Source organism: Lichenostomus cassidix, chromosome 1Ab (assembly GCF_008360975.1).
Source record: "Lichenostomus cassidix isolate B80296 chromosome 1Ab, HeHo_3.0, whole genome shotgun sequence".
In the NCBI taxonomy this organism is placed as follows: domain Eukaryota; kingdom Metazoa; phylum Chordata; class Aves; order Passeriformes; family Meliphagidae; genus Lichenostomus; species Lichenostomus cassidix.
In genome coordinates this window covers 9,437,311-9,450,939 of record NC_139481.1, presented here as the reverse complement: position 1 = coordinate 9,450,939, position 13,629 = coordinate 9,437,311, and the positions used below count along the sequence as shown (strand labels likewise).

The window sequence follows — 13,629 nt, the reverse complement described above, 5'->3', positions numbered from 1 at the left end:
TTGTGTCCATGTCTGTTGGTGTTTAACAGGTTTTCTGGCTACTTCAAAGTGTAAATTACTCCATCAGCCCCTCTCCATTGTAGTTTGCTTTGCTGTTTGAGAATAGAAAGGAACAAGGTGTGGATTTCTTCTGCACTCGGGATGGTTACCAGCTTGTGCCCTGAAGCGTGAGAATTGATTGTTCTCAAAATTTCTAAGGCAGCCAGAGTAACAGGTGTTAGAAACAGGACTGCAGGTGAGGAGTATGCTGCAGAAGTAGATAATCTATTAACACACCAGTGCACCAGCCTGCAGCATTAGAAAGGTGAGCACAGATTTTGCTCCCTGTTTAATGCATATGAAGCTGTCAGTTTATAAACATGTCAATAAATTATTGTATTTTACTCTGCTGGAGGTGGTGCTTGGAAACCTACAGAAGACAGAGAACACACTGGATCTCACAGAGCCAGATTTTGATGGTTTGCACGGCTTTGTCTAACCTGCTTTCAGCTATTGAGGTCAAGAAGTTTTTGTTGTTGTTTATTTTAGCACTACACAGACAGGGAGACCACAATGGGGAATGCTTGCCAGATTTCAACCAGAGCAGCAAAGGCAGAGATGGGAGCAGAGCCAGGTCTGACTCTCAGGTCAAAATTCACCCTGGAAAGTCCATGGTCATCAAGAGGGCAGCCTGGGAGAAAGGCAGTATCCCCCCTGATCTGCACCTAGTGAAAGCAGCAAAAACTTCACACTGATTTCAGCAGTTGGTTCAGCAGGCAAAACTCTGCCCTCGTTTTGCAACACAGCTCTCGTTCTCCTCACTTTATTCTGCTTGGTAAATATCTCTGTTAGTTGAAGACAGTGTGTTAGCTTTTGTAGAGAATAAAACCAGAGAGATAAAAAGAACCCATTTTCCTCCACCGTGGGCATGACAATAAAAGAAGATGGAGAGGAGAAAATAAGAAGCAGCATCCAAAGAAGAAAAATAGTATAAGCAGGATTAGGTTTTTTTATGGACAGTACAGGAAAGCATTTTCAGGACCTACTGATAGCAATGTACACTGTGCTGTAAAATCCCTTCAGCTGCAAAGCCAACCATCTCATGACCTTGTTTTCACAAAACCAACTACTTCTTAAGAAGGGTCAAAGAAGGTGGCATTCAAGTTTAGCAGATGCTGTGCAGCACATGAAAGAATTATCTTTTGAATGACAGTTTCTGAAGCACTTTCAGCAACACTGCTGTGCACCCCTAGAAAAGCCTCCTGTGACTGAACTGGTTCAGCCTCACAAAACAAATGGGCATGTGGTGGGGGCATGTTTTTTTGAGAAACTAACTTCCCAGGAAAGCAGCAGGGCAGGAAGGGAGGGAAGTGAGAGAATAAGAGATCCAACTAGGGAAAAGCAGTTTACTTATTTTATGGCACCTTATGTCTTCCAAACACAATGTAAGTATTTAATTATGGGATCACCCCGGGGTGGAGTGATGTGGCACATCACCCACTCAGTTTAGCCATAGCCAAACTGAATTAGAGTGGCTGCTTGCTGATTCTCAGTAATTTCCAGCCAAGTGGTCCTAGGTCATATTACTTTGGGGCTTTTCTCACAAGGTTCAGAGATGCTGCTGAAACCCAGCAGAGACCTCATTTGCAGTGTGAGGTGTTGGGTCTGTTTCAGAGTTGCCAGCACAGCTCATGGGGCTTGTTCCAGTCTGTTTGGCTGTTCTGGGTCTAGCACTGATCAGTCTAAAGCTCTCTTTGGACCCTGTACTTGTGTACTAGTTGAACAGAAGGCAAAAATATACTGTCACCTGCACGTGGGAAATGTTGATCTGTGTTGTACAGGGAGTGATGTATTTATTACCTTGTTATCTGTGGGGGAGTGAACACCTACCTCATGTGAGGTTATCATATAACTGTCATTGTCAGCCTCATTTTCACAGTGATGTTTTCTTTTGTTTCATGGTCATCTTGTGAAGTACACATTAGAAGTCCAGTTAGATTTCCACATGACAGTTCTCCTTTGGGCAATTTATTACTTACATGGCATGGCAAAGAGGGAGGCAAAAGAAACCATACATGAGCGTTTCAAGTGCTCCTCAGATGGTCTTTTAAAACCCTTTCATATGTTGTGGTCTGCCTGCATCATGTCTTACTTCTTTCTCTTTTAGCTGCAGCATCTGGAATGTATTTTCTGCAGGAATAGCCCTTTATTCAGCAGAAGATGAACCTCACTCTGGCATTTTAGATGACAGTTTCCATGTCTCTGAGCAAATCTACACCTCACCCCAGTCCCTTCAAAAAGAAAGGTCCACAGAAAACTCTGACCCCAATAAGCAGGCCCTAATTCATGGGGGAAGAGAATTTACTTCATAAATTAATAAAGGCTACTACTTGTTTCTGTAGCACAACAGTATGCTATTGTAAATAGTAAAGCCAATGGAAGTTCTTACTACTGCCATGCAGAGTTCCCTTCCTTAGGTCAGCTCTGACCCTTTCTTAGGCACAATCTCAATTCCTCTTCTGACAGAGATTCAGTTCTGTATGCAGCTGTGGCTCTGGGACTTTCCAAAGCCGTTGTCTGGGAATCTGGCAAAGCAGCAAAATGCAATTCACTTCATGTTACCTCTTGCTAAAACAGAAATAAAAGAGTTGCCTATCTGTTAAAGAAGTAAAAACCAAACCAAAACAAGAGTGGTACAACTCTCCCAGGCTTCTTTTAGTTCTTGGTAGGAGGAGGGTAATCAGATCTCAGAGAATGGTGTGCCAGGAAGGAAATTTCTTCCCAAGTGCAGCATACAATCAGCCAGGTGCAATACAAGGAAGGGAGGTTCGTCTTCCTCTGAAGCATAAGGTACTGGCTCCTGCCAGAGGCTGTGTACCAGAGATCTGATCAGATACGGCAAATTTTATGTTCCTATGCACAGTGGGTAAGCTTTGTAGCAAGTCAAACAATGAGTCATCTCACGAGGGGGAAAGGAAAATAAAGCTTTTATCGCCCAGTGGATTGGAGATAATCTCTCTACTTGGGTATAAACAGCTCTTCACTGCACTGCCTTCTCTCCAGGGGAAGGAAGCTACTTTAAATTTGTGTGTAGAACAGATATTGAATTGCCATACCTCCCAAGCTTCTCTGCCTCTACCAATAAAGGTAGCAGGCAAAATGTCTTTGATGGTAACGTGGTTAGGCCTCTGTGAGTAAACACAATAGCCTAGGCTGTTATATGCTGTACGAGCTGGCTGGCAGAAAGGGAGTGCCAGATTGGCACCCTGGAAAATCTGTGCCCAAGCCAAATATCCCTACTATTTTACTAAAAAATGCTCTACCTTCTTGCATGGACATGGTTGCATTGGTAATATTTTATTGCTATACAGGAAACACAGGCTAAAGCAGTGCCAAAGGTGGCACAGTGTTGTCCCTGGCTTTCCTCTCCAGTGTGGGAATGGCACCTGGATGAAGGCCTGTCTGAATACACCTCTCTCAACAAGACGTGCTGATAATCACACTGTTACAGGGGCTGTGTTTTAGCAGCCCTTCATGACAGACCCCACTCCAGCCACTTGGGGGGAAGCCATGGCTCTCTTGCCTTTGACAACTTTTCATTATGCCTGTTCCAAGAATGTGCAAGGGGTGTGAAGGGAGAGAACACCTCTCTTCCATGAAAGCATACACACCAAGGATGGATGCGCCAAGGACTTTGCCTGCTGCCTGCTCAGCACATCAGAAGGAGCACATGGAGGAAAATCCTTTTGCACAGTGGAAACCTGGAATGAAATAATGTCCTATGAGCTTTCTTCAGGATGCTGAAGCAGTTCTCTTTTCTTGATATGTCAGGGATAAACCAAAGAGCCTAAAATAACAAAGTATTTTGCAGTCCAGTGCTTGGAGTAATCCTGCACTGACATGACATTCCTCTCCTACACTTTCCCAAGACTTTGTACATTATGCTGTGGGGAAAAGGGGAATTCAGTGATGTTTGCCTGTATTCCTGTGCCTTGTCTCAGTTTGGTAACAGAACCTTGGTCTCTTTCTGGCACAGGTTTGCAGCCGGTTTACTGGAGCAGGGAAGATGTGGCACAGTGGCTCCGGTGGGCGGAGAAGGAGTTTTCCTTGAGGCCCATCGAGAGCAGCACCTTTGAGATGAACGGCAAAGCTCTGCTGCTCCTGACCAAAGAGGACTTTCGATACAGGTCCCCTCATTCAGGTGAGGATTATTTACAGGAGCTGTGATTGAAAAGAGAGAGGGGAAAAAAAAGCTGAAGAGGGTCAGAGGAGGAAACAGTCACTTCTGCTGACATGGACTGGGAAAGGGAGGGAAGAGGGAGGGCAGAGACACTTCTATGAGGCAAGGACAAAAAGGACTAAGAGGGAAGGAAATCCTGATACACCTGAGTTGTAGGGATATTTGAATGCAAATCCAAACCCAAACATCCAACCTGTTTATAGTTAAAACTCCCTGCAGAGCTCCCAGAAAGCAAGCTGCTCTGGCAGCATTTTGTGACTTCCAGCTCTTCCCTGTAAAGGCTTATCTATTCACAGACCAAACTACAGCAGCAAGTTAATCAAGTGCTCCAGCCTCTTTAAGCAGCCCAAATTAGCATTTTGCCTCACAGTTGTCTTGGCTGAGGTGCTGCTAAAAGTGACTGCAAACCTCCTTCCTTGGGGACTTTGCCTCTATTTAACAGCCCCTGTGGGTTTTGCTTTACTTTACCATATTCTCACACGTGCTGGAGTCCAGCCCACGGCACAGCACAGACAGGTGTGAATCAGCCTGCCTATTGCTCAAATTATGTCTTCATTTATTCACAAAGGAGACTTAGAAATGTGTGTGTTGCCTGCTTGTATTTATATGCCCTGTGGTCTGTCTGCTCCAGTTTTACAATCAGAGTAAGCCTCTGCCCTTCTTTGTCAGGGGTGTTTAACTAAATATGAGCTGTGAGCTTCAATTTTCGTGACCATACAAGGTACTCCTGTTAAATACAAAGCTTGCACTTCAATCACTATAGGTGATCAAAGAGCTTGGACCAGGTGGTGACAGAATTGCTGTGAGGAGGCTTCCAGTGCAAGGCTCACAGGGTGCAGGAGTACAGCTGGTGCTGCTTGGATCCAGCTGATAATCAAGCTGTGGGTCTAATTCTGCACCAACCTGCTTGGCCATTCTCCACAACCATCCTCCTGCAGAAAGGGCATCACAAACTGTTGCTTATGTTTAGTGTATATAAAGTTTTTTAAATGTGTGTGTCAAATCCAGATCTAATTTTGTATGGAAGAAGAGACCAAACATTAATACCTGTTGTCACTGTAACACATTAGTGAGAAATAATGCCTAGAAAAGTATTTTTTTTATTCTGATACACAACTTGGAATGATTTCCTTAAAAATTAGCCTTGCTTGAAGCAAAAGGAGTATTGAAAGCAGGGATGTGGGCAAGGACTGCAACTCCCCTTCCTGCCAGCACGTTATGCCCCTATTCTTCCCCTTGTGTGCTGTGAGGGCACTTGAAATAAGCAGGATTAAAAATGTTTGTAGGCTGGAAATAGAATGTTCCCAGAGAAAAGCCTCTGACTTGCAAAATCTCACATTATTCAGAAGGTTAAAATAACTCAGCTACAGGGCTCCTCCCTTGCATTCTGTCTCTTCCTTCTCTCCAGGTATTCCCCACTGATAATAAACCTTGTGGAGGATCTCTGAGTCAGTCCCTAAAAATTTAGATAACTGTAGGTAAAGGGACATTACCTCAGCATTTCCCAGAATTAACTGTACGTGAAATTTAAGAACTGTGAAATAATGTTTGCCACAGAGGCATTAAGATTTTCCAGACTGAAGCTACACGAAAACTGTATCATTTCCCCTCATGGTTAAAGCAGAAGGGCATCCACTCCTACAGTCTTGCCAGCAAAGGGCTCACAGCCCCACAGCTGTTCTGTGCAGGGCTGCCCAGGGAAGGGAGGCAGCACAGGAGAGAGTGAAAAATGCTTTTCACCATCTTAACATTGCTGCATCTGGGTGGTGCAGAAGTCTCAGCTGTTTTATTAAGTAAAAAAAACACAGCTTTATGGACGTTTTCACTAGTCTGTCAGGCCAATGAAAAGAGGTACAAATTTGCTACCTTATTGCTTGGAGTGTTACAGCAGTAGTTATTTATGATTATGCCACTGTTGCATTCAATGATGGAAATTACGTGGTAAAATCACTTTTTAGAATTTCATGTAACTGGGTGCTCAAGGCTTTGTTTTTAATTAGGTTTTCAGGTATTGCAATCACCTCTTAAAAATGCCCTAAAGTCACTGCTGAGACAGTAAAAGCAGCCAAGATGTTAAAAATAAAGGAAGCTGAACTATGGGAACATAGGAAAGCAGTATGGCTTTAACTGTTTCACACCGAGAAACTCAAGTTGCCCACAAATAGAATATTGGTAGTTTACCGAGACAAGGGACAAATGGTGCACAGCTTACAATCTCATAGAAACAACTTCTAAAAAATCCCCACGTTTGAGAAAACTCTCCCAGAAAATCTAAGGTTTCCTAAGTGAAACTTCACTATCTTAGTCTTCAGATAATATGTAATTGCTGCGGCCTGTTCCTCTATAATATGAGCAGTGATAAACAGAAGAGAGCAGGCAGAATGGAAAGTCAAGAGACTTCCTACACTGTGACGTACAATTTCACTTTGAAATGTGCAACCAGTTATACAGAATAAATGTGTAAGTACCTATGTGTTTTGTGTAGATGTTGGAAGAAGGTCATTCATACAAGATGTAATTTATAAAAGGCACAAAATAAGCAGTTAGTGCCTTGATCTTCTGGGTATTGTGGTGTTAAGTTCCACTGAGGAAAGATGTAGCAATTATGGTGGCAGGGAATGTCGTTCTGTTTTGCTGCAGTCATACTCAGAGGTGTGATGTGCCTTTTTTTCCTTTCAGAGGAGAACCTTGCATAGCAGTGAAATGCAGGATTTTACTGCTAGCATTTTTGGGTCTGAAAATAGCACCCAGGAGCCATGAATTCGTGCATCAGATGGCTAAATGAGTCTTCTCATCAGTATGTACATTTTCATTTCCTTTTTCCTGCTGTTTGTCTTTCAGGTGATGTTTTGTATGAACTCCTTCAGCATATCCTGAAGCAAAGGAAAGCTCGTATGCTCTTCACACCTTTCTTCCACCCTGGGAACTCAATCCATGCTCAGCCTGAGGTCATATTGCACCAGAATCATGATGAAGGTAACTCTGTCTCATTCTTACAGGAGCTGCCATTACAGAGGCCAGTAGGAATTGTCATTTTCTTGCTCCAAAGTTACTTAAATAAGCTGCTGTCCTCCCTCTGTCTCTATAGTTTGGAACAATCAAATGGTCTAGTGAGTCAACAAACCCTTCTCCATTTATCTTCTATTATTTTGTTCTGTTTCCAAAGCATCTTTAAATCTGTGCCAGATACAGATTAACAAGCAGAAAGCTTTATTGACCCTATTGATTCAGTTTTCCTCACACCCAGTTAGGTAGACAAAGTTGCTTCATGGACTTCTAGTATCCTGGAGCTGCAGCTGAATGCAGTGGTTTGCAGAGTAAGGGAGGGCAGCCTCAGGGGGGAATATCCAACTCCAAGTCACTTCAGCTGACAGTCTGTCAGAGCTCCTGGCACTGAGCCCATTGTGTTGCTCAGCTGTTGGGCTGGTTGGGCAATTCCTGGTGAGAGAAGGGTGCTTCTGCAGGTTTTTTCTCATTTTTACCATCAGAATGACTTGCTTAGGTCTAGTAGTGTCCACACATACTGTGGCTGTCAGAGGTGATGAAAAAAGAATTGTTAAGTTTCTGGAATACCTATTTGGGCTGCTTCTACTTCTACAAAATGTAAGTCTGCTTCTTTTCAATGGAAAACTGAGGTTTTAATTTCTTTAAAAATACACACACTAAAGTACTTCTTGGATTTCCTGGGTATATAACAGGAAAATATAAAACTTAAGCTTTTTCAGAGATCCTTTCCATGAAAGCATCAGGCAGAATTCAATTTTTTCAATTAAAAGTGAATTTAGTTTTCAATTAAAAAATCTAGGAAAAAGTAGTATTACTACTTTTTGAGTAAACAGGAGGAGAGAACATAAGTGAGTTAGGATGTGACCCTGGTCTCTGCTAACTGGAGAAAAGGTGTACTAATTCTCTTTGATATGAATTTATTTCAAGATTCAACATGGGATTGCAAGAGAAGATCCAGGGGTACTGTCAGACCTGTGCAAGTTGCCTCTGAGGCAGCCAGAGTCAAATGGCACCAGCAAACTTTGAGACTAAGCCAAGAGCAGGACAGCAGCAGGTGGAGTTAGGATGCTCCAAAGTGTTTCCACACAGCTGTGTAAATATTCCAGGTTAGAATGAGGGTGCTGCAGGTCAGGATGAGGTTCAGTTGGCAGAGTTGTGCAAGAGACAGTTGCCTGCTGTATTCAGACCTTCAGTAAAATCTCAGTCTTTCCTCAGGCTTGGCCTTCACCCACGACTGTTCCCATTCTAAATTTCAAACAGAAATACTAGCTGCTCTCTCAGACACTCCTACATTTAACATATGGAGCAACTTTGACTAGAGAGGATTTCACAGGATTTTCACAGTTGCCCTTTCATGTGTGTAATTTAAAAAATAACACCTTTACAATCTAGTGATTAAGAAACAACTTTGGTTTCTTCCTTACAATACTCTGGCTGCTGATAGTACCACTGTTTTTACTTAGAGAACTCTGCTATTACTTAAAAGTTTTCTTTATAATGGCAAATATTAGATCTTGGTTTGCTATGAGAGGAACTTCAAAATAAGCAAAAGAAACTGCTGCTTGCCTGCCACAAGACTGAGCAGTGAAAAAAATCTCTATGCCAAAAATTTACAGGCAGGCAATTTTGTTTATTTTGAGATTACTACTTCCTCCTGTTCCACAGAGTCACTTGGGAGAAACGAGCACAACTGAGTTTTCATTTGCCCTCAGCAAAACACAGCTTAGTTAAAAAAGGAGAATGAATGTGAGGAGCAGCACTTAACCCTGGCTAAGTCACAAACTGTGACAGAGGGGACAGGTTTTACCATGGCACTCTTTTGAGTGGTTAAATTTCACAGGTGATGTATCTTTATTACAATGTCTCCTTTCTCCAAAGATCTTTTTCCATTCTCTGGCTCTTTTGCCTATTTCCTAATAGATTATTCTTATGATCCTGCTTTTAAATGCTTTCCTTTACATCTAGTGTTTTTTCACTAAGCTTAAACAAAGTGGGTTTGGCTGTTTGAAATCAATTGAGTGCAGTTCAGGATATTGTCTTGGAATGGGCTCTGTCCCTGCAGAGGGATGAGCAATGGAAAGTGAATTACCTTCATCTCCAGTGGTCCTTCTGACGGAGCTCTGAGTCACTTGATGGGATGCCATGCAGGAAGCTTACACTGTCATTCCCTGCACTTCTTTTGTGGGTAAGCAGAGAGTGCCAATCTCTGGGATTGTCATGCCAGCAATTGCTCACTCGCAGAGTAAGTGCAGCCCCACCCATCCCTACATGGATTGGTTAGGTCAGCAAATTTCCTGCGAGGTGAATTTCCTTTCACAGCTTTCTCTTCAAGAAGAGAGTGTTGCTCATTTGGAATGAAGAGCCAAAGTGAATCTAGTGCTGCGTGAAATGATATACCATATGTGCTCAGCTTACAATCACCAGATGTGGGTGAGGAATGAATGTGATGAGGATCTTATTCTGTTCAGGGTCGTTTGTGGCAGTCCTGCTTGGAGCTGAGTTGGAATTGTTTTTTTGTCAAACAGCATCTTTGGCCATGAGGGGATTCTTTTGTTAAGTACTTTAAGAGGAAGATCTTGAAGGAAAGTGAACCATTAGTGTGTATCCATTTGTGGTTTTTCCTTTTGCTGCTTTTCCAAGAGTTCCTTGGTCTCTCCTTTCTGTCCCCTCTGTCCAGGTTCAATATCACCATGGTTTGGAAGCAGACAGGTAGGAACATTTCTGTGTGGAACTTGACAGAGCCAACTAATGTTTGCAGAGAGCTTGGTGGAAAGCACAGCAAGGCATTCCTTTGTGCTTTGAAGAAAGTTGCTCCCCTCAGCCAAGGCACTTCAAATAAATAGGACAAACAATACAATATTCTGGTATATATTTACAGGCCAAGAATGAGCACAGTGCATTTGAATGTACAGTGATGGGGGTGGATGGTCTAGCTATCCATAGGTAGAAGATAGGTCACTGAGTAAAATCTGGGAGTTGCTTTTGTCTCTGTTGTGACAAAGAAAGGAGACTTTAAGGAAAGACAGCCACAGAGGTAGGTACAGTTGTAAATTTTTCCTCCTTGATCTTCATTTGGGCTATCCCACATTAGCTGATCAGATTTTATTTAAAACTGTTTGGGTTTAAGCAAGAACAATATATAACTCTGGAGTTTCACATCCTCCAGCTATTCCATTGTGAATATCTTAAATAGCCCTACAAATTCAAAGGTGCGTTTAATAAGTTCTGGAGCAATGTAGGTTGTGCCTGAAATTCCAGGTTTTCCAGTAGACTTTAGTGTTCTTGTGCAAATGCTATGTCACTGCCTGGAACTAGATTTTCTCACTACTTGAGCTTTTCCTGTCCAGGCCTTTCCCTGGGTATGTGCTGATCTCTCTCCTGATGCCTGCCTGGGTTCCAGAGCAGCAGGAGCCCTTGAGTCTTCACCTCAGCAGGGCCTTCAGCAGGTATCACTGCCTTGGCAGGAGAGCAAGAGAATCATTAAATGTTCAGAGGAAATGGAGTGAACAAACAGGCAGCCTCAAATAGGCAGCTACCTGTTTCAGTTGTTGACATGTACCCAGTCGTTTCCTTCTCTTATCACCCAGGGCTTTCAACAAACAGCACTGAAATTTGATCTTTGTTTTTCAGATAAAAAACCTGTTGTTCACTGTAGCTCTGGTGGTACTTCCTTTTCTATCAGTAGTTTCCCCATCAAAAATGATGGCTTTAGCTAACCTGAAAGTTTGCCCTGGCAAACATTTTAATTTTTTGAGAGGATTGTTAGTGATTTATCTCCCCACTACTGTTAAGCATCACAGCTGGGAGAGTGTGTTCATTCAAAAGTGATGCTAGAAGTCCTCCTGCTGAAGGCAGGTAAGTGCTTATGTGGGACAACCCATTACTAGACAGCATGGACTAAATAAAAGAAGATGAAAATATCCTTATGAAGACACAACATGCTCTTAAAATCAGGGCAGGGATAAAATGTAGTGTTTCACAAAGAGCTTCCTACCACTAGGCTTTTTTTAAACAACCCAGGCCATATTTCAGAGTGAGTTATTCTCTACTTTGACCTAAGCCTCTACCATCTAAAACTTACTACCCAATATTTTCCTGGAGACATTTTCCCAATTTCTTTCCCTTCTGCCTTACAGTGCTCATTGTGGTACAGTAAGAGGAATGACATGGAGAGACATGAATGGCAGGAGATAAGTTTCAAAACATTTGCACAGAAACACAGCTAGTACAGCTAAACCAGATCTTACTTTCTTCACAAGTGTTCCAGTCAGCTTCTCAAAATGGGATTTCTCTTAGTGTCTTTTCCAAGGAACTGTTGCTACGTGGTGGCAGAGGGAGATTGTTTTCAGTGTTTTCATTCTGTGTGGAAATAATAACTATCTGCATTTATGCAGCTCTTTTCTGGGCATCTCTAGGTCACACAAATAAAAACATTCGCAAGCTGTCAGCAGTAGATCCTACACCCTAATCCCAACATAGACAATCTGTATTTTGGGGACTTTTCTTTTCTCCACAGATAGCTTTGTGCAGAGACCTTCGAGAGCATCGGCAGAAGCAGTGCACCACAACCCCCCAACCATTGAACTGTTGCATCGCTCGCGGTCACCCATCACCAACAACCACCGTCCGTCGCCAGACCCCGACCAGCGGCCGCTGAAGTCCCCCCTGGACAACACCCTGCGCCGCCTGTCCCCGGCTGACAGGGTGCCAGGGACAAGGCACCAGCACGAGAACAACCAGCAGGAGCCCTATCCTCTCTCAGTGTCCCCGATAGAAAACAACCACTGCCCGCCTCCTTCCGAGGTGCTCCAGAAGCCCTCCAGCCCTCGCCAGGAGAACACCAGGGTCATCCAGCTGATGCCCAGCCCTATCATGCATCCTTTGATACTGAACCCCAGGCACTCCGATTTCAAACCGCCGAGGTTGTCTGAGGATGGGCTGCACAGGGAGGTGAAGCCCATCAACCTGTCCCACCGAGAAGAGTTAGCTTATATGAACCACATCATGGTGTCTGTCTCCCCTCCTGAGGACCATGCCATGCCCATTGGGAGGATAGCAGGTAAGGGACATTCTCTTGGCTACGCCAAAGCTGATGCTCTTCATTCATAACTAACCATCCTTTGTTTTAAGAGCTTCTTGTTTGCTTTTGCTACTCTGTGACATCAAGAGTTTACTGGCATTCTGCAAGTTTCACTACGTCTGTGGCTTGGTGAAATATTAATAAACCAGTTTCATGGCAGGTAAGCAGAGGTGCAGAATGACTTGCCTGTGACCACAGAATGTGTAATTGGTATTGAAACATTTGCACCCTGACAGTCGCTGCCTCTCCACCCACTAGCAATCCATTCAGTTCCCAAGATAGCTATCTCTGAAGCCTCTGAAGCCTGCAAAGAGAGAGTTTTCCAAGAGTTCCATTCACATTAGTATCCAGTCCTATGGAAAGGAAGAAACGCTTTGTCAGTGGCCTTTGAAATAATGCAGTGTCAAGCTCATTATGAAGCTGGCAGGACTAATGAAATACCACCTTGGAGTCCTACTTCATAGCCTTTCCTGTGCTTCTCACATCAGGATTGTCCCTTTTTACAGAAACAAGGTTGGCTTTGTCCCACGCAAACCACAGGCATTGTCTCACTTCTGTTATCGTAAATAACTGACATCACAACAGCTGAATCAGGAAGCTGAGGTTACAGAAAATGTTTCTTGTACTCCAAAGGGAACTGTAAATAGATAGGGAGAGGGGGAAGGGGAATCCAACCACTTCAGAAATACGCTGGATGCCCCAGTAACCAATTTCTTTTGAGAGATGTAAATACACACCACACCCAGGAAGATTCCATGCAGTTGTGTCAGCAGTGACCTAATGTGATCCTCAGCTCCTGTGGGGTATTACACATACCCACAGAGGTACATTTTAAAACACCTTGTTCTTTTTTGTCCTTACATGCCTTAAATTTGTTACAGATGTGGTACTGCCTGAGCTTTAGTGAGGAAGATTTTCTATTTTCTTAAGACTTACCACTTTAAATTCCAGGGATAGATATCTTACCATCTAGTCAACATCAAGCACAGCAAGGACCATGATCCTTTCACATAATAGAAAGAAGAGTTACAGAAATTAATCTTTTGACATTTTTGCCTGGCTGACACTTGTCTCTCTCCTTTTGATTTCTATTGCCCACAAAATTCTCAGCAAGTTAATAAATATACTTAATGTTATGTCAGAGAAGATATCCTACTGGTTGCATCACTGGAGATTTTCTTTCTGCAAAGTATTGTTGGGAGATCAAGGCAGTTAATTTTTATTTTCCAGAAGGAAACCTTCGCTAAGAATAAACCCTAGTCTGAAATGAACGTAAGAAAAAATATGGAGAGTATGTGGTGGTATAATTTTTTGACTTTAAACT

The 13,629-nt window shown here is 43.0% G+C and overlaps 1 protein-coding gene across 1 annotated transcript in view; it reads left to right on the top strand.

Moving 5' to 3' along the window:
• The window catches only part of ETV6 (ETS variant transcription factor 6), a 124,703-nt gene that overhangs the window by 92,467 nt on the left and 18,607 nt on the right, over nt 1-13,629 (top strand). Inside the window, exons 3-5 of the mRNA XM_085049724.1 lie at nt 4,016-4,180; nt 7,061-7,195; nt 11,742-12,284. Coding sequence (XP_084905850.1) covers nt 4,016-4,180; nt 7,061-7,195; nt 11,742-12,284 — 843 coding nt within the window. The remainder of the gene's footprint in view (nt 1-4,015; nt 4,181-7,060; nt 7,196-11,741; nt 12,285-13,629) is intronic.